This window comes from Ambystoma mexicanum, chromosome 2q, assembly GCF_040938575.1.
Source record: "Ambystoma mexicanum isolate Mex_15411 chromosome 2q, UKY_AmexF1_1, whole genome shotgun sequence".
Lineage (NCBI taxonomy): Eukaryota > Metazoa > Chordata > Amphibia > Caudata > Ambystomatidae > Ambystoma > Ambystoma mexicanum.
Genome location: NC_090924.1, coordinates 1130763902 through 1130782208, shown reverse-complemented (window position 1 = coordinate 1130782208; position 18307 = coordinate 1130763902). Strand labels below are relative to the sequence as shown.

The following is an 18307-nucleotide window of genomic DNA, read 5'->3' as shown; positions in this document are numbered from 1 at the left end:
CCTTGGGAGTGTGCTGTAGTGATATCTGCTATGGGGAACAACTACAGACCTGTGCAGAAGCACCCATCTGCCATCTATGCTGGCTTTGCAGTGCACGGCTCTGTGAGGAAGGGAGGGTATGTCGTTACTGGGATAGTGGGAGAGGCCGATGCTAAATCTATAGTGTTGAGGAGTGCAGGTTGGTACTACCCAAGCTGTGAGTGGAGATCTAGTTTCTATGCATTTGGCCAGAGCATTTGGGAGTATGATATGATATGATATGATATGATATGGCATTGTTAGAAAGGGATGGTAGGTTGTTACTGGGAAAGTGGGAGAGGCCGATCCTAAACCTATAGTGTTGGGGAGTGCAGGTTGGTACTACCCGAGCTGTGAGTGGAGATCTTGTTTCTATGCATTCGGCCGAAGCATTTGGGAGTATATGATATGATATGGCATTGTTATTCAAAGGGCAGAGCCCAAGATCTGATCTGCCACAGTGATTTGGGAATGGTTAGCCACTGATGTGTTGGGCGTGGGGTGTGCGGTGGGGGGTGTGATAGGGCTAGAGAGGAGAGTCTAGTCATAGCTCAATTTGTGTTGATGTGCTAAAAACTGGGCCCACAGGGATATCTGCGGGGGATTTGCGTGTTTAATGTAATGTAGGATACAGAGGAGTGGGCGATGAACTATGGAGTCACCTGCGCTGCGTCTAAAATATTAGTTGTTGTGTGCTGTAGCTCATCCTGCTGCGTGTGCCCGGGTAGGGGCCTACACCCAAGGTCTATGACAAATGGTATACAATACTAAAGGCAACTATGCACATGGAGAAGGGGTTGTGTGCAACAAAAGTGTAATTTATTCTGTCTTATTTCCGGAATATTTCAAGACATCATGCTAAGGTAGCCTGTGTGATGATACATTTACAAATAAGCGGTGAATTACATTATTCTCTAGAAACAGCCAACACGTGTTTCGACCAACAGCAGGTCTTCTTCAAGGCTGTGGTAAAGAAACATTGGTACACAAATATTTAGAAAGATGATGAGCAAACACCCGAAAAATGAGTTCCAAAAGAGAAAGTAAAAGTACTGGTACAAAAACAATGAAAAATAAAATTGAATGTATTGAATGAGAAGCATGAGTATATAACACATATTAGTTTGTATAAAAATTATACGTCCAATGACAGTCCACATCATCAACATGGGAGAGAAGAAAACGGGGAGAGATGGGAGGGACAAAAAGTTAATGCAGTTGGAAATACTTGTCTGATATTCTGCAAAAGTATCGAATGTGCGCCACATGAGTCAACCTGGATTCTAACTCCTGTGCCTTGCATGTGCTGTTAAGTGCTGAAACGCACGCAGGAGGAACATCCTATACCAAATATTTCTGGCATAATATTTGGTATATATTTGATTTAATGTAAGGTAGTTGGTGATGGAAGGGTGGAGTCAGTTGGTTGGGTGAGGAGAGGGGCGCAGGCCTGGTATTCATGCGCTCCTACCACAGGCCTTTTGCGCAATTCCTCTTGCTCTCTCCTTCTTTCTTTATTCCTCTCTCTCTTTTTCATATATTGCATGTGCTACAATTGTCTATGGAAGAGGAAAGGGGACAGTGTCCAAACTCCACCATGTCGCAGCATCATAAAATATTTGAGAACCTTTGATTCAGAGAAAGGGCTGCTTGAAATATGAGGCCCCCGGGCACCCATTTCACCTTCCTTGGTATGCTAGATGGCAAGCTGCAAGCAGCCTCAAACCTCACTCTGAATTGCTCATCTGCTGTGCTCCATGGTCAGCTGGTACATTGGCAATCTGGGCAATGCCTGTGGTGGCAATACCCGCCAGGTCAGTGACCAGAGTTCCTCAGGCTTATTTCAGTATGTCGGGGCAGGGGCCAGAATCCATGGTTGTTTCTCCCAAAGGTCTACCGCAGTGAGCTTCAAACTCCTCGACACCAGCCATTAGCTTTTCCTGCAATCTCACCTCCAGTTTAGAATCACCAGGCAAAGCATTGTGCTTATGGAAATGAACAGGAAGTAAAAATGCTTTTCTGCTAGCCTCCTTACTTCCACCCATGTAGGCAGAAAACCCATGTGGATTATACCGTTTGCATTATTGTTCTTCACACCTTTTTTACTCACTCATTGACATATTCTCTCAACCACTCAACACATTCACCCACTTAGCAGCTCACTCCCTCAGTTAACTCAACCACATACTCACCCATCCCAAAACATGAACCCAAATCACTCACTCAGCCCCTAACTCAGTCACACACTCGCCAACCCACTGAACCTCTCACTTCTTTGCACACCCACGTAATAACCCTCTCACTTATTCACACACATGCTCTGCCACTCACAAATTCACTATTGGCAAAGGGACAGAAGAGGCACGAGTTACAGATTTAAAGTGTGTGTGTGTTTGTGTGTGTTTGTGTGTAGAAAAGACTAACTTAATATTAGTAGATATCCGTTCTACACAACGGGCCTGATTTTCAAAAATATTTTCAATGGGACTTTCCCATTTGAAAACATATTTAGAAATCAGGCTCAATGTATCATGGAGAGAACTTAGTGACTTACTTTGCATGCTGTCGTGCTTGTCCCGAATTTATTTACTTATTTGTTTATTTATTTATATATCGCAACTATCCCAAAGGTGTTTGAGCGCATAATATGTCTTATGATGTCTTATCCGGGTCTTATGATATGAATAAAGGTGTGCTCTAATGAGCTCGCAATCCCCCGAAATCCTTTTGCCTTCAGAGGGTGGGTGTATTAATGCACAAAAGTATTTATTTTGCATAAGCCTAGTCCACACGTCAAAGCATCAGATAAAGTTAGCATTTTGCAGAAAACGAAGAGTAAGTTTAATCGTAATAGAGGGTTAACAGACTGGAAAGCTATCTGTAAATTCTATATCTGAAGTCATCATTCTTAAAAAAAAAAATGAAAGACCAAGGTAAAATAACGTTTCTGCTAACCATGCAGTTTTGTCCCTAACTGCAAAAACACACTACTCACAGGATGATGCATTTTATACCAAGCATTAATCTTTGCTGACAAAATAAGCCACAGTGCTTGCTAATTCAGCAGTGCGGGTGAAAAAAGATACACCTTTCAAACCTCTGTCCTTCTTTGTTACCTCTTAAGCAAGGAACCCCAAAAACAACCTCATGGCATTCATGATGTCAGACAGGGGCTGTATACATTTCATGGGCTCGTTTAATGCTAGAGAGCCCTTCGTGTGGGTTTACAAGGAGTGTCTGCGCTCCGAGGACAGTCCCCTGGAACCGGAGAAAGACAGGAACTCGTGTAGGTTGGTGTAAATGTGCACTTTATTCAAACCAGGCCCGCTATACGCATCACGAGTACTGCCGGCCATGACCATAGAATGACAATGCAACAGAAAATGGCGGCACGCACCGCACGCAATGATGGCGTGCAGCAGTCAGCTGGCTGGGGAGGGCGCACAGAGGGTGCTCAGAGGACTCCAAACAAGGTAACAGAAAGTAGTGTCCAGTTCCTCGGTATTGCAAACATGATTCTTTAATTGGCTCTGTGTATTCATAACAAAAAAATGACTACTCATTTGTGCTAACCGTTAGTCCAACGAGCGTTTAAAAGGAAATGGTTTCCTCCTTCAGATTAACAAGGCTGTGCATAGTAGACCAGTCTGAATACAACGTAGAAACGCCCAATACCTGTAGATTTCAGCTTCAAGGTCAGTGAGCACTGTATGCTCCTCTGACACATTTCCCCGGTGGGTGTCAAAGCACAGCGTGGTGCTGCCTGGTCTCTTGAGGGGGGCTTCGCATCACCCACCCAGGAGTGAGCATCGAGTGATGAAGTGATCGATCCATGTATCAGAAGATGAATGTAAAACACATGATTAAATGCACGGGAGCTCTTTTGACAGATGGCTGCCTCATGTGCCTGCAAGACTGGCATCCAAGATGGCTGCCTCATGTGACTGGAAGAATGGCATCCAAGGTGGCTGCCTCATGTGACTGGAAGACTGGCACCGACCTGGCAGAGGAGCCGCCCACTGGAAGACCCACAAAGCTGCCGGAGTCCCACCAAGAAGAAATGTAAACACCAGATCAAGGCTATTGTAGGGTACCCGAAATTGCTCTTACCCATCAGGGTTTCCTGAAGCCCATCAGAGGTCGACCATCAGGTTTAGCCCTCAAAGCTCATCCCATACCTCAGATGAATTAATAGCCCTGAGACCAAATATGGACCCTGAGAGTAGAGAGGAGGGTTAGAGGAAGGGCTGGATGTAAAAGCATCTGTGATTGAAAAATAGACCTTGGCCAATCAGTGAGATGCTATCAACTATCGCTTATCAGGCCTGGATTACAGTATCTTTAAAAAAGAACACATTGGAATTGCAAGGTTTTGCAGGAAATCTCTGTCTGAAATGTTGTCATATTATACACTATTGGCAGAAATTAGCCCATTCTCAGAAATAGCCCATCATTTGAATACCATTAAACTGTTACACTATTACGTTACATAAAAGCAGGAGGAAATGTGAAATTATTATTATCTATATTTTAACTCCTCCACACACCTCGTATTGCTAGCCAAGCATTTCTTCTGGATTGCGTGCCACAGCAACCTATCGGATACCACCCCACACCTGGCCCAGCTGTTCTAGTGTTTTCCAGTTCTGGCGCATTTTTCAGCTTGCCCATTCTTTGGTGAGAACTTTCCAGCAGGTGTACCTTCTGTGGGAGTCGGGTTCCAGTAGCTTACCCCCACAACTTCTGACGCCACTGGCAAGGCAGTCCAAATCAGTCTTGCCAACGCTGCCTGCAGATATAGAGCTTCTACCCCAGGAGTCAAATCTAGTGGGTGAGAAGCACCTTTGTATGTGGACCTCTGTTCTTTTCAGATTTCCAAATAACTGAGGTTTCCATCCATGTTTATGTTCTACACAGTGTATGTCTTCAGCAAATATTACAGCGCAATTTGATCGACAAGCCCAGAGGTTTTAGATCAACCACATCCATTTCTTCTGCAACTCCTGCATGTCTTTTGTTTCTGGAGATCCTCCTGGAGTACAGGCCTCCCGTTCCACAGACATGACAGGGTACACCCTCCACACCACCGGGGACGGCCACCAAAGCTTTCTAACTTCTTGAGCCCACTTTGGAAATCCATGGGGCACCCACTCGTCTAATGCCTGTCATTCAGATTGCATTGTTCCATACATGCCAGCCCAAGGGGGGTTTCTCCAGGGAGCTAACCAGGGAGCTAACAACAGGCCTGTTATTAACGGGTCCGTTGTTAGCTCCCTCCCCATTCCCATTTGAGCCCTATGGGGGCTTGAATGGGGATGGGTGAATGGGGATGGGTTCCCTGAATGGGCAAATACCGGGTCCTCCAAGGTTGGAATGACCCGGTAAGTCCCCATTCAGGGAACCCGGACGCGGTATGGGGGTAGCCATGGCGCTAACAGCACCATGGCTACCTCCATACTCTTAATGAGGCCCATAGTCTCCGTTCCAGGACCAATGCCCATTTTCATTCCTGAATCGTCAGGTTTAGGTGCCATTGTGCAGACCCTCACAAAAACAATTTTAGACTGACTCATGGTCCCCCTACTGTATTGACGATAAAAGCAGCCTGTTGCCTAGAGGTATTTATTTTATTTATTGTTCACTTGTTAGGCGCTTATGCAGGAAGCAAGTACTGTTTCAAAACACCATGTTATATTGCTGCAAATGATAACATTTAACTGATTCCCAAAATGTGGTAGCCTTCCATCTAAAGGGCGTTTGTAGCGTGATCTTTGGATATCTGTGTTTCTTTGTGGTCATATTACTGTAGCACATTTGCAAACATGCCTGCTTCGTGCGTGGACCTTTTTTCTTTGGGGCCAATCGATGATATTGCCTGAATAGTGAGTATTATGATTGCACAGTACATCTGTGGGTGACTGGAGCACTTGCATGTTCCAGTACATTGATGACGTGTTCTGTTTGCAGCATGTGGTGTCACAACAGCGCCTTTTGAGCCACGAGGAATCCATGAACCTGTTAAGCCTCTACACGTCCCCGTCTTTACCAAATATCACCTTGGGGCTCTCGGCGGCATCCCCCCAGCTCACTGTGAGTACTGGCTTCTCCTGCTCCATTATACTGTTATTGCTTTGGAATTACAATGTTTTATGTAATGTTCAGAACTATTTTTCGGACAAGGAGTTTATAAGTCAAAGCACACAAATGACCATTAGATGGAATGCCCCCCCTTTCCTCCCAGCACTATCTGAAATGTCGTCAGGCCTAGTATGATAGCTGCATGTTTTGTTCCTCTCCTCCCTTTCTGCACCCCTCTCCCTCACCTTTTGTTTTTCTCCGGCTCTACCAGAAATGTTGTCAGGCCTAGTACAGTAGTCGCCTGTCTGTTTCCATTTCCTTCCCACTCTCCCCCTCCCTTCCTTATCTATGTCTTAGCTCTTGAACTATCTGAAATGTTGTCAGGCAGAGTGTGATAGTGAATTTCACATCCTTACTGTTCGTGGCCTGTAAGAATGTCTTTGTATTTTCCCTTTTTCCCCTCCCTTGACTTGAAGCACTTTGAAACCCATTATGTATAGGCACTACATAAATAAACCATCATATCATATCATATGCGTGAGCATGAACGCATTTCGTCACTGCTTTAATTGTACTGAAAGAGCAACAGTGGCCATTTGGTGGCATAATTCAAAATATTAAATGGCAAAGCCTGCAGTTTTGCCTCTTGTGTAGACATTTTCCCGGCAAAGACATTATATGGCCAATCACTTACCTCCCTGGGTCTGTAACCTGCTGCACTCCATGCACTTTGACTCCCATAATTCCCATCCACTGGCCATACTGTATAGGACTGATGGGAGTCGTAGTTCTGAAGAGCAGAAGGTTGTCGAGCCCTCACTTACACCATTAACCAGCTGATGCCCTCCTAGGGTTAACCTCCTTGTCCAGGCATTTAATTGGTTTGCCCGGGTATCAATATCTAATTGAACGTGACATGGAAGCTCTTGCTATCTGGAGTTGGCATCAATTGCCCAAGTACTAGCATCATTGTCAGGAATCGACATCAACGGTTCATGTATTCACACCATTGCACTACCACTGTTACAAATATTGCCATCTTAAGAGCTGACAAATAGCGTAACTATCTGGCCGAACATGGTAGGACCTAGCAATTGCCTGTACAATGCTTAGACAAAAACCCAAACTGTTGGATTTGCCAATGCTTGTTCCTGAAGCTATTCCTTCAAACGGACCCCTTCGACCGTACTTCCTGGAAATGATGATGTGTGTTTGAAATATGTCTTGCCTTTGAGCATCGTACATGCATGTGTAATATATGAATGAACAAAAGAGAACGCAAACATAATAAATGTTGCAATTGCGCTTTGATTGGGTAAATAATATGAATGATGATCTTGATGAAAGAAAACATCTATTTGTGTACGATGCTTCATAAAAGAGAAGCCGCCATTGGGTTAGGCTGGATTGTTTAGAGTGCACCATCCCTTGGCCATGATGGGTGGGATGGGCAGAGTGCCACTGCTGCAATAAGACAAAAAGAGAAGCCTGCTGTGAGGGAATGACATCCTACACCCCTGAAATCACAAATCTGGCCTATGTCGTGCCCAGTACTAGGTGCTAAACTCTCCCAGAGCTCTTCTGAAAGCTATGCACAAGAGCAGAAGCAGCTATGCATGATGTATCTACATTTACAGAATATCTTTCCAGAGATAGGCTATGGCTGTCAACCATTATCATTTGCACAAGGTTAAACAGTCTTCACAGGGGCTGGGGGGTGTCGTAGAGCCAGTAAGGAGCCACATTATCCCTAAACAGCTTTTGTATCTTTGTTTGTATTTGCATTTATTTGAAGAACAGGGATGTCAATTTTGATCAGAAATGACTTACAGTGGCTCATTTACAGAGGGTGGAGGCATTCCCACGAAGCATGCCTGCACAATAGCATTAGGATGAGACCACGGAATGAGCCAGTTTATGTGGGTGTAAACATTTTAGGGCACAAAACAAACAGACACAATATGTACATAAGAAATTAATTGACTTACAAACCTAACATTATCCTAAGGGGGCAAGTGCTTCAAAAGTGTAGTACTAATTAAATATACAACATTGCATTATTAAGCATCACCGGAGGCAGTGGTGGGATCATGTAGGAAGGACAGGGGAGAGGGCAGGGGGGAGCTTCCTAAGTAAGTGATGTTCCAGCTGTGCTTTGAAGAGATCCATAGATGGGCTGACTTTGACAGTTTTAGGCAGCAGGCTCTGAATCAATCAATAGCCTCTATTTGAAATAACATCTTTAGGTATATCATACATATAAAATAAATAAATACATTTAATGAAATTATTAATACAATTCATTCATGTTACAAAAAAGACAGTAACAACATTTTCATATAGATTTTAAAATAGCGTGTTACCGTGCATCTAAGTATTTCCAGCAGATTTGATTAAAGTGTGTCTCCTTAACCAGGCACAATGAATATATTTGGCAATGTAAAAGACCATGTTCATGTTATTAGTGTTTTTGCAAAAATCAAATGCTGTACTGTAGTGTGAATTGAATTAGCAATAAAAGGGGGTTTACGACATTTCATATGTAGAGACCTTAGGCTCTCACACAGCTGCATGAAGTGTAGTATGTATTCTTTCTCAGCCCTACATAACAAACAACTGCAGCAGGTTATATTGGAGTCGGGTGATTAGGGAGAAAGAGCAGAAGCGAGAGGAAGCACAGCGAGCGTATGGGATGGTGAGTTTGAGTGCAGAGAAGGATCGAAGGGAATGAGATGGTGAGTAAACTGAGACACAGTCAGACAGGTACTGAGGAGAAAGACCTTTGTCGACTAGGAGAAGGAACTTGAGACGAGAGCAGCTGTGCATGCTGAGTCAACAAACATGGTGTCAGTAGAAGTGGTGGAGGATCTAAGTAGGTTGAAGAGAGTGCGGGTAGTAAAGTTGAGGACTTTGTCTGGATGGACTATGGAGTACGGAGGAAGGTCCAGGAGTAGAGTTGAGCAGTAGTCCAGTTTGATGAGTACAAGAGTGGGCATTAGAGCTTTTGCATAATGGTTAGTAAGAAAAGGATGAAGTGCAGTGGTAGTGAGGAATTGTTGCAGTCGTAGGTCGCTATGAAAGAGTCACCCAAGAATGCTAGCCTTGGATGAGGGAGCAAGAAGGTCAGGCGGAAAGGAGATCGGAGAGTTCAGAGGAGGGATGGCATTGGAAGCTGGTAGAAAGATGACTTCTGTTTTTGAAGAGTTCAGCATGAGGCAGTGGAGAGTCATCCAGTGATGAATTGCAGTAAAACAGTTTGTAATCTGTTCTGAGGTGGCTTGGGTGAAGGAGCGAAAGTCTTCCTTTTTGCAGTTTCTCCCTCTTTCCCCCTTCCATCTCTCTGCTCTCTCCCTCCATGGTGCTTTCCATTGCCCCTATCTTCTCTAACTGGTACTCTATCACCTATCCAATCTCACTTGCGAAGCCTGGAAGGAAAAAGCTCAAGAAAGATCTCCTGATCTCTAACACAGACACCTACATTAAAGTTTTTTCCAGGTAGACTGTCACTGGCATCCTCTTTTTCAATCCATCTACAGATCTGTGGATTCCTCATATCGTTTTAGTGCTCTCCCCTTTCTCATCTTTGCCAATTAATGGTGGCACCCGATGGGAAATACTTGTGGCATATTTCACATCCTCTAGTGGAATCATTAATGTCTACCAGAACGGCATTGTCATGGTCCAGGGCTCTCAGCCAAACCTCCTCCTTCTTCATAGGCATGTTCCATCTCTCATCAATTTCCTCCCTTCTCCTGCCTCTCCTCCTCCTGCCACCCATCTTCCCCGTTTGCCACCACCACAGGCATGCCACATTCCTGTACCACCCCTCGGAAGACATTCAAATGTGGCAACCAGCTCCACTTAGCTACCCTCAACTTTTGCTGTGTCGTTTAACACTCCTCTGCCACCACTTTGAAGACTTTGTACTTGACATCCTCGCTCTCACAGAGACGTGGTGCACAGCCAGCTCTGTTACTATTTTTGATAAACTCCACCAGGAGGGCTGAAAGATCCTCTCTAAGCCCATTCCTAACTGGTCTGGGGGAATTGTGGTCTTGATCTTCCCAGAATAGGTACCTGCTACTATAATACCAACTCAGTCCTACTCTTTCTTCGAATGCCTCGTCTGCAGGATTGGTGTCTCCAATCCTGTTGCCGACTCTTACCACAATCTACAGAACCCCTGGTCCCTTCCTCACAGAGTGGTCTGAACTCCCCTCTTCTCTCCCTCAGAGACTTCAATATTCACCTTGACTCACCTGATGGGACCTCTGGGCTCTTCGACAGTTTCTGTGACGCTCTTTTCCTCACCATTCTTCCCTCTGGTCCGACACACTCAGCCGGACATACCTTGGTTACTCTCATCTCAGCAGGCATCCCCATCTCCAACCCTCACTACACATTTCCCCTGGTCTGATAATGCTCTCCTGCCAACTCCTGGATTTCTTGGGTCCCCCGGCTAAGCCTCTACCTGCACTGCCCATCTCCTTCTCTGTCATTAGACTGATGAAGTGAGTGTCAGTTGCTGCTTTTGCTGCCACTTTCATTCCCCCTCTCACTCCGGCCACCGACTCTCACACTGACAGAGCCCTTGCTAACCTTCACCTCACCATCTCCAACACTCTAGACATCCTTGCTCCTGTCATGAGGATCCGCATGAAGCCTGCGTCCAAGCACCTGGTATGATTCCAATCTAGCCTCTCTGAAATGCAAGTGCAGAGCTGCTGAGTGGAAGTTGTTGGCTTCAAGCTCATTCTGTGACAAACTGGCATGCCGCCTGCTCCAAAGGCAATACGGACTCTCCATCCACTTGAAGAAGAAGGCCTACATCCAAGCCTGTATCTCTGGGGCCAATAACAACACTGAACTGAACTGTTCAAAATCTGCAAGGAACTCACCCACCCTACAGCAGTCTCCACTTCTCCTCTACCATCCCTGACCATCCGCACTGCACTGGCCTCTCACTTCATAACCAAAACTCAGGACATCCTGTCCTCCCTCTCCTCTATACCCGTCCCTTCTCTGTCACCCGATTTCAGGACTCCCCTAGCCCCCCTCTGCCCTTCCCTCCTACTCTTCTCTTTCTCGCCCATGTCACCGGATGAGGTCTCTAGACAAGTCCTCTCTATGAAAGTCTCTTCCAAACAAGTGCTCCGCTGCTCCTCCAGAACTATCAAGGACAACATTGCCTCCCTTGCTCCAGCTTTGGCTGATTTCTGCAATCACTTCTTTGCCACTGACTCCTTCCCGCTTCTCCTCAAGCACTCTCTTGTAGACCCTCTCCTCAAAAAGCATTCTGCCGTCCCCTCTTGCCCGGCTAACTACTGCCCATTACCCCCTTCCCAGACAACCCCTTGAAGAAGCCGGTCATCACCCAGCTGATCCACCACACTGAATATGGTGGTTGTCTCCACAACCACCATTCTGGCTTCAGAGCAGCCAGAGGCATGGAAACTGCACCCCTGAACAACCCTGAAGACTTGCTCTCAAATCTCGATTCCAACTCTCATTCCATTCTCATCACATCTTGACATTTCCTCTGCCTTTGATACGGTCAATCATGCCACCCTTATAAATTGGCTCTGTGATACCCTCGGCATCACAGACTTGTTACTGGACTGGTTGACTTTCTTTCTCTCTTAACGACCAACCCACGTTCAACTGGGCCCTTTTCTTTCCTCCATCATACTCTCAACCCCCGGTGTCCCTCAGGGCTCTATCCTCTTGCCAGGACTCTTCAACATCTACCTTGCCCATTTGATCTCTGCCTTCTCTCCTCACTTCCAGTGTTATGCAGATGACACAGAGCTCTCCTTCAAGCTTTCCTCCACTGCCTCCTCTTCATCCTCTCTCATTCCTGACTGCTTGACTGCTATTCGGGCATGGTTTGCTGCTTACAATATCTGCCATTATGCTAGTAAGACTGAGATCCTTCTCATTTGGACCCCTGCTTCCTCCTTCCCTTCTACTCTCTGCCCACCCTCCATTCCACCCCTCCCTTCACCCTGCTGTGAGGCAAAAAACCATGGCATCATCATCAACTCTCTTGCTCCTTCTCTCCTCACATCATGGACATCACCAAGAAAAGACCACTTTTAGCTGCACCTCCTCAGAGGCATTCTCCTTTTCCTCAACTTCCCCCAGAAACTCAATGTCTCCAGAGCTCTGGACCTCTCTATGTTGGACTACTGCAACAGCCTCTTCCTCAATCTGCCTAAATCCTCTCTTCACCCCATGCAACTAATCCAGAATAGGACTGCATGACTTATCCCTGGCCTCAAACCCAAGGACCGCATCTCTTGAGCCCTAAGATCCCTCTACTGGCTCCCGGTTCCTGGAGGATCAAGTTCAAGAACCTCTGCATCATCTACAAGGCTTTGTGGGGCCTGAGAGCACGGTACATCTAGCTCTCTCTCCCTAAATACCTCTCTGCTAGAGCCCTTCAGTCTTCCAGCTCAAACTCTCTGCAGATCAAACTTCTTTTCAAGCATACAGTGGGGGGTAGATCTCTCTTTTCTGCAGTATCCTCCCTCTGGAAATCCTCCCTGTCCTCTGAGACTCGAGTCCTCCTTAAGTTCTGGAAGCTTCTCAATACCCTAATTTTCTCTCCTTCCTTCCCTCTCCCAGGGTAATATCCCATGCTGCTGCGTTGACCCGCTGCCTGGTTCATTCTGATTCTTACAGGGCATCAGACCCTCCTCGCCCAGTCCACACCTGACCCCCCACTAACTGTACTTGCCCAGCAGGCCACCTAGCCCCTGCACTAGCCAGGCTGGGCCTGCACCCCTTTTCAGCCCTTCCAGCCCCTTCTTCACACTTAGCATGTGGACCTTCATTCCCCTGTACTCTCTTCCTTCCCCTGGCACTTGTCCACCCAGCCTCCCCTTAAGCACTTGGCTGGCCCAGGGGCCCTCCTCCTCTACGTCCACCTCCCCACCTTCCACTCCGACCTGCACTTCCTTTCCCCTCCTTGGCATTAGTGATTTCCACTCTGCCCGGCACTTCCCCCCTCCTCCCCTCTCCCCTGTACTTCTTCTTACTCACTTGAATGCATGATCCGAATGACATTAGGCCTAGTAGGACCGTTTTTTATATTCTTCATCCCTGTCCCCCCCTTGTCTTGCTGTGCCTTAATATACCATTTGCATTATAGGTGCATTATAAATACGGAATCAATCAATCAATAAATAAATAGATAAATAAAGGAGAACAATATTTGGGTGTCATCAGCAAAAAGGTGATAGTGAAAGACAAAGGATTAGATAAGTCTTCATAGAGCCGAGGTACAGAGGGTGAACAGCAGAGGTCCAAGGACTGATCCTTGGGGGACAGTGACAGGGAGAGGGGTGTGGTCACAGGTTTCTGAGTTCCAACAGATTTTAAAGCATCAACTTTCCAGGTAGGAGGTGATCCAGGCAAGAGCAGATTTGAGAAAACCAAGGTCCTGTGGAGCGAGGAGTGGTTGAGTGTGTCAAAAGTGGGAAAAACAGTCTAAAAGTATAGAAGAGTGTTTGGAGTGGTGGGAATTACAGAGAACATTTGAAACATGCAGGAGTGCAGTCTCGGTGGAGTGTTTACTATGGAAGACAAATTGAAGTGGATCTCCAAGCCATTATATTCAAGGAACTTAGTGATCAGGTCAAAGATCGACCACTCAATGACATTTAAAAAATGGGAAGGAGAGAAACTGGGTGATAGTTGGACGCTTTGGTCAGCAGAGGGTTTCATAAGCAGGAGTAAGGCAGTTGCAGGTTTGAAGAATGCAGGGAAGAGTCCAGCGAGGAGAGGGGTGTTAAACATCTCTCAGAGATTCACATGTACTGCATTCATTGTTCACCACTGATTCTCATCCCAAAAATAATGTGCCTAGTTGTAAAAATATTCCCTTATTACCTCTGAATGGCCAATATGTCACCCCATTACTGCCCACCAACCTCAGAACCTTGATAGCCACCAAGGATGTTATTCAATAATTGGTTACTGAGCCCCTTTAATCCAAACACAGTGGATTTACTTATTCTTGAACTAGATCCCTGCAGCCACATCTAACCCAGACTGCATAACCTTCATTGCCAGACTGCATCAGTTTCCAAAGACATCTAGTCTGACCACACAACCCTCTGAAGTATACATATTGTGAGAAACCTGAAGGTACTCTCACATCTACTCTCTGGGGATCTTCTGTTTAGGTGGACAGGGAAGAGCCATCACATTTGGATTCAGACCCTGGGGGTGGAAAAACGAGGAAGGATCACCTGGGTGTAGAGGTTCTTGGAGATTGGTGAGAGAGGGCTTGAGGGTGAGACATGGTATCCCCCCTTTCCTAACACTGACCTATCTGACCCTTCCTCAGCCTTTATGGGTCATATACATTCCCAACCCATAATTTCCCATTCTCCCCTACCTAGTACTGATCCAAAGAAGAGGGAACTAGGATTAATGCACACTTCCTATGTAAAACACCACTATAGTAACGGGACGAAGAAGAGGCATGAGCAGACATCCACTATTGAATGTCAGGCATATCCCAGTAATTTGATATGTTATGGTTGGGCAATACCAGCTAACAACACACACATGAGACCCATTAACAAGGCTCAAGTGTATAAGGAGAGAGCGCTGCCATGGTGGAAGGGGAGCAGGAGGCTTGGATATTGGCAATAATCCTGAAAGACCCAAAAGACCCAGAGTGAGTGAGTCACATGGTGAGTGCAGGACTGGGAACCTGTGAAAGGGAAAGAGTACAGCTCGAGCTGTCAACCAACTGAAAGTAGAACAGCTGCAAGCCGCAGCCACTCCGGTCACAGAGAAGTGCCCAGCGAGGAAGCGAAGTCAAAGCGGGCTGAATCCCACTGGCAAAAAGGTGAGCAGAAGCAACAGGGACTGCAGCGGTAGAGACACGAAGAGCCGATGAGGGTCAGAGGACTTGGAAGCACTGGAGTGCTCCCTGGGAACCGCAGGCAAGTAAATATGAACAATCTTGAATACCAAACTGAATGAAAAGTACTACTTGAATGCAATTACTCAATCTTGAATACCTAACTGAATGAAAAGCACTACTTGAATGCAATTATTCAATCTTGACTACCAAACTGAATTAAAGTACTGCTTGAATACAACTACGCAATCTTAAATACAGAACTGAATGAGAAGTACAGTGTGAATGAAATTATGCAATATTAAATGCAGAGCAGAATGGAAAGTATTGTTTGAATTACAACAAAGGGATATTAAATACCGAAATATTAAATACTGAATGGACATTGGGAAATAAACTGACAAGGAATGTCAGACTGAGTGAAAGCTGCATTGAGAATAGTACGAAAGCAAAGAGGTTGACAAAACAATATGGAGAAGACTTGAAAAAGACTGATAAGCAAAAGTGTTGCAACAGAGGCCGGGTGCGGGGGGGAGTTATGGTTGTGCGACCTGTGATGGTTGGACCACATGGTCTGACAACTGTGCCTAGACCTGTGTGTTCCTCACTTTGAAGTTTACCTACAAAGCCAATCATGTCAAGAAGAAACACAGAGCTCCTGGTTGCGTGGCCGGTGATGCATGGACCATGTGGTCTGACGACTGAGCCTAGACCAGGGGGCCCTAGATGGTGACAAGCATGAGACTTTATGGCAATCTTGGCAAAGGCAATCCTGAGAACTTAAATAAATGAGAAATGCTGTCTTGGGGAAGAGAACCTCAAAAATCCCTTTTTGTGAACTGTGTTAAATTGAACTCGGGGAAGGGAATCCTGAGAACTTAAAAAACAGAAACGCTGTCTCTGGGAAAGGAACCAATTACACGAAGGCACCTGGCTAGGCCCCGATTTACCCAAGTGGGTATATACTTATACATGTACACAATAAACATCAGGGTGGGAGATCAGACACACTTTCATTATTTATACCCCTACAGGGTGAAAAGAAATCTCTAGATTTGTTTAGGGTCAAAAGGGAGCAATAGTGACCCCAAAGTTTATTGATACATTAATTGGTGGACAACAAATATCAGTGTTGAAGATGGACACTGAGGTGGACGAACCTTTTTTCTCAACCTCAGTGTCCATCTTCAACACTGATATCTGTTCACTATAACTTTGTTGTTGTGCCCAGATGTTATTTGTAAAGTGAATTCCGTTGATCCACAAGGAAAAACATGTTATATGTCCACCAATTTGACTGGATTGTGTTCATGTGTATTATGTACAAAACTGTGAAGTAACAAGTGTCTATGGGTGTTTTTCTACTATGACAAACTCACGTGTATTAATAAACTTTGGGGTCACTATTAATCCCTTTTAACCATAAACAAATCTAAAGATTTCATTTCACCCTATATGGGTATAAATAATGAAAGTGTGTCTGATCTCCCACCCTGATTATTGTGTAAATTTGTAAGTCTGGGAAAGGAACCTCAAGAACCCCTTTTTGTGAACTGTACTAAATTTAACTTGGGGAAGGGAACCTCACGATTTGACAGAACATTGGTTAGACCAACAACTGTTGGAACTGTATTGAGTGTGAAACAGAAAGCCGAAGAAGAACCTAGGCTGAGAGCAGCTGAGACTTTATTTTTTAACAGTATTTCGGTTGAGAAGAATCCCACACTTGGTTTATTTCTAGATCTGAGGATAAGCATAGGTTTTGCACATAGACTGAACTTTGATTTGGACTTACGGACTCAGATTGTCCTTTGTGTTCTTTAGGAAGAGAAATCCATATCTTATTTATAGGTCAAGTTAGGCCTTACACCATTCTGACATTTTAATAAAGTTTGTTGAAACTTGAGTTCTATTGTCTGTGTCGTCTCTTGATACCATCTCTGTCTCACAATATCTCAAACCTCATTGGGCAATACTTCTCTGTCTTCTCAGATTCGGCTCAGCAAACCTGCTAGCAATGCATACATCAAAGAAAAAAGGGAGCCTAAAATTATCACTGCGTCACCTTCTTGAATTCACACCTATGCAAGTCAGAAGGGAAATTAAATCAATCGTCTTTTCGTAAAAATATGATACTTCTTCTTTGTAATTCTGTGTTTCCCCTGAAATCTTACTAAGCAAACCTTCCCCATCTGTTACATCTTACACCTGATGCACTCTTCTAGCTTTGTCATTGTTTGCAGAGCAAGTAGAGCAGTGAACAACAACATTGGTGACATCTGACCTGTGCGTAGAGGTGTGCTAACATCTAGCATGAGGGACGCTCACAGGCCAGGCTATAACCACTGGCTGGGCACTTTAGCTTGACTGCAGGAGTGGGCAGAGCCTACAACGTTCTCCTATGGGAATCCAGAACAAACATGAGTGTCCTTAGCACATAATGGGTTTAGGTCTGTGCACTGGATGTTGAGATCGTAGGCCCATGGGCAAAGGCCCTCTTAATTCGAAGGCCACCCTCCATTAGCCTGAAGTAGTAGGAGTGGGGATGAGCCCAGGTTATGTTTATTCATTGGCTGGGCCAGCAGAACATTTTTGTGCTGTCAGCCCGCTGTCTATCTTCATGAATGAGTGTCCTGTTGAAGTATGACAACACACACTCAATGAGGGTTGAGGTCTTTATTACTCCAGCATAGATATATTCACCCTGCCAGCTCCTGGAACTGTCCCTGACAGAATGCCTTTCCCTGAAGCTCACAGGGTTCTCAAGATGGAGCTACGTGACATGGCTGAGTTCTACTTATATTGTAGATGTGAATGGCAGTTTTGGCTGGTCAGAAGAAGGATAGGGACTCTGATTTTCCATCTCACTAGTACTTTTATTATCTCAAAGATACATACACCTGTCTTTCCCTACGCTAAGGGTTTCCCTACCTGACATAGCTAAGTAAGGTGCTTGTCAGTGGGAGTCCATATCAGGATCAGTCCACTGCCCAAACTAACCTATTCTACCCCTACCACTATTATGACAGCAAAAGCCAGGAACATGGTTCCCTTCGCTGGTGAGCTGGTTCTTCACCAAGTTCCATTCAATAAAGTAGTTTCAAGTAGTTCTTGGTAACTACTTTTATTAAGTCACAGAGTTCCACTACTGGGTTCTTCAAGGTTTCAAGAGTCTCCTTCGTTTGATTACTCTTTCATATCCCTTATTTGTCTCTTCTCTTACTCTACTTGTGTTTATCCTTTTCCTTTCGTAGGATAACTTTATCTGACAGTTAGAATTTATCGGTTGGCTTCCTGAGTTCTTAATTTTTACTTCACAGTCTTTGCTTTCGC

The 18307-nt window shown here is 45.2% G+C and overlaps 1 protein-coding gene across 13 annotated transcripts in view; it reads left to right on the top strand.

The window, feature by feature from the left end:
• Positions 1 to 18307, top strand: part of HDAC9 (histone deacetylase 9) — a 497607-nt gene that overhangs the window by 370797 nt on the left and 108503 nt on the right. For all 13 annotated transcript variants that reach the window (XM_069648491.1, XM_069648496.1, XM_069648495.1 and 10 more), the window contains one exon: positions 5986 to 6108. In XM_069648491.1, coding sequence (XP_069504592.1) covers positions 5986 to 6108 — 123 coding nt within the window. The remainder of the gene's footprint in view (positions 1 to 5985; positions 6109 to 18307) is intronic.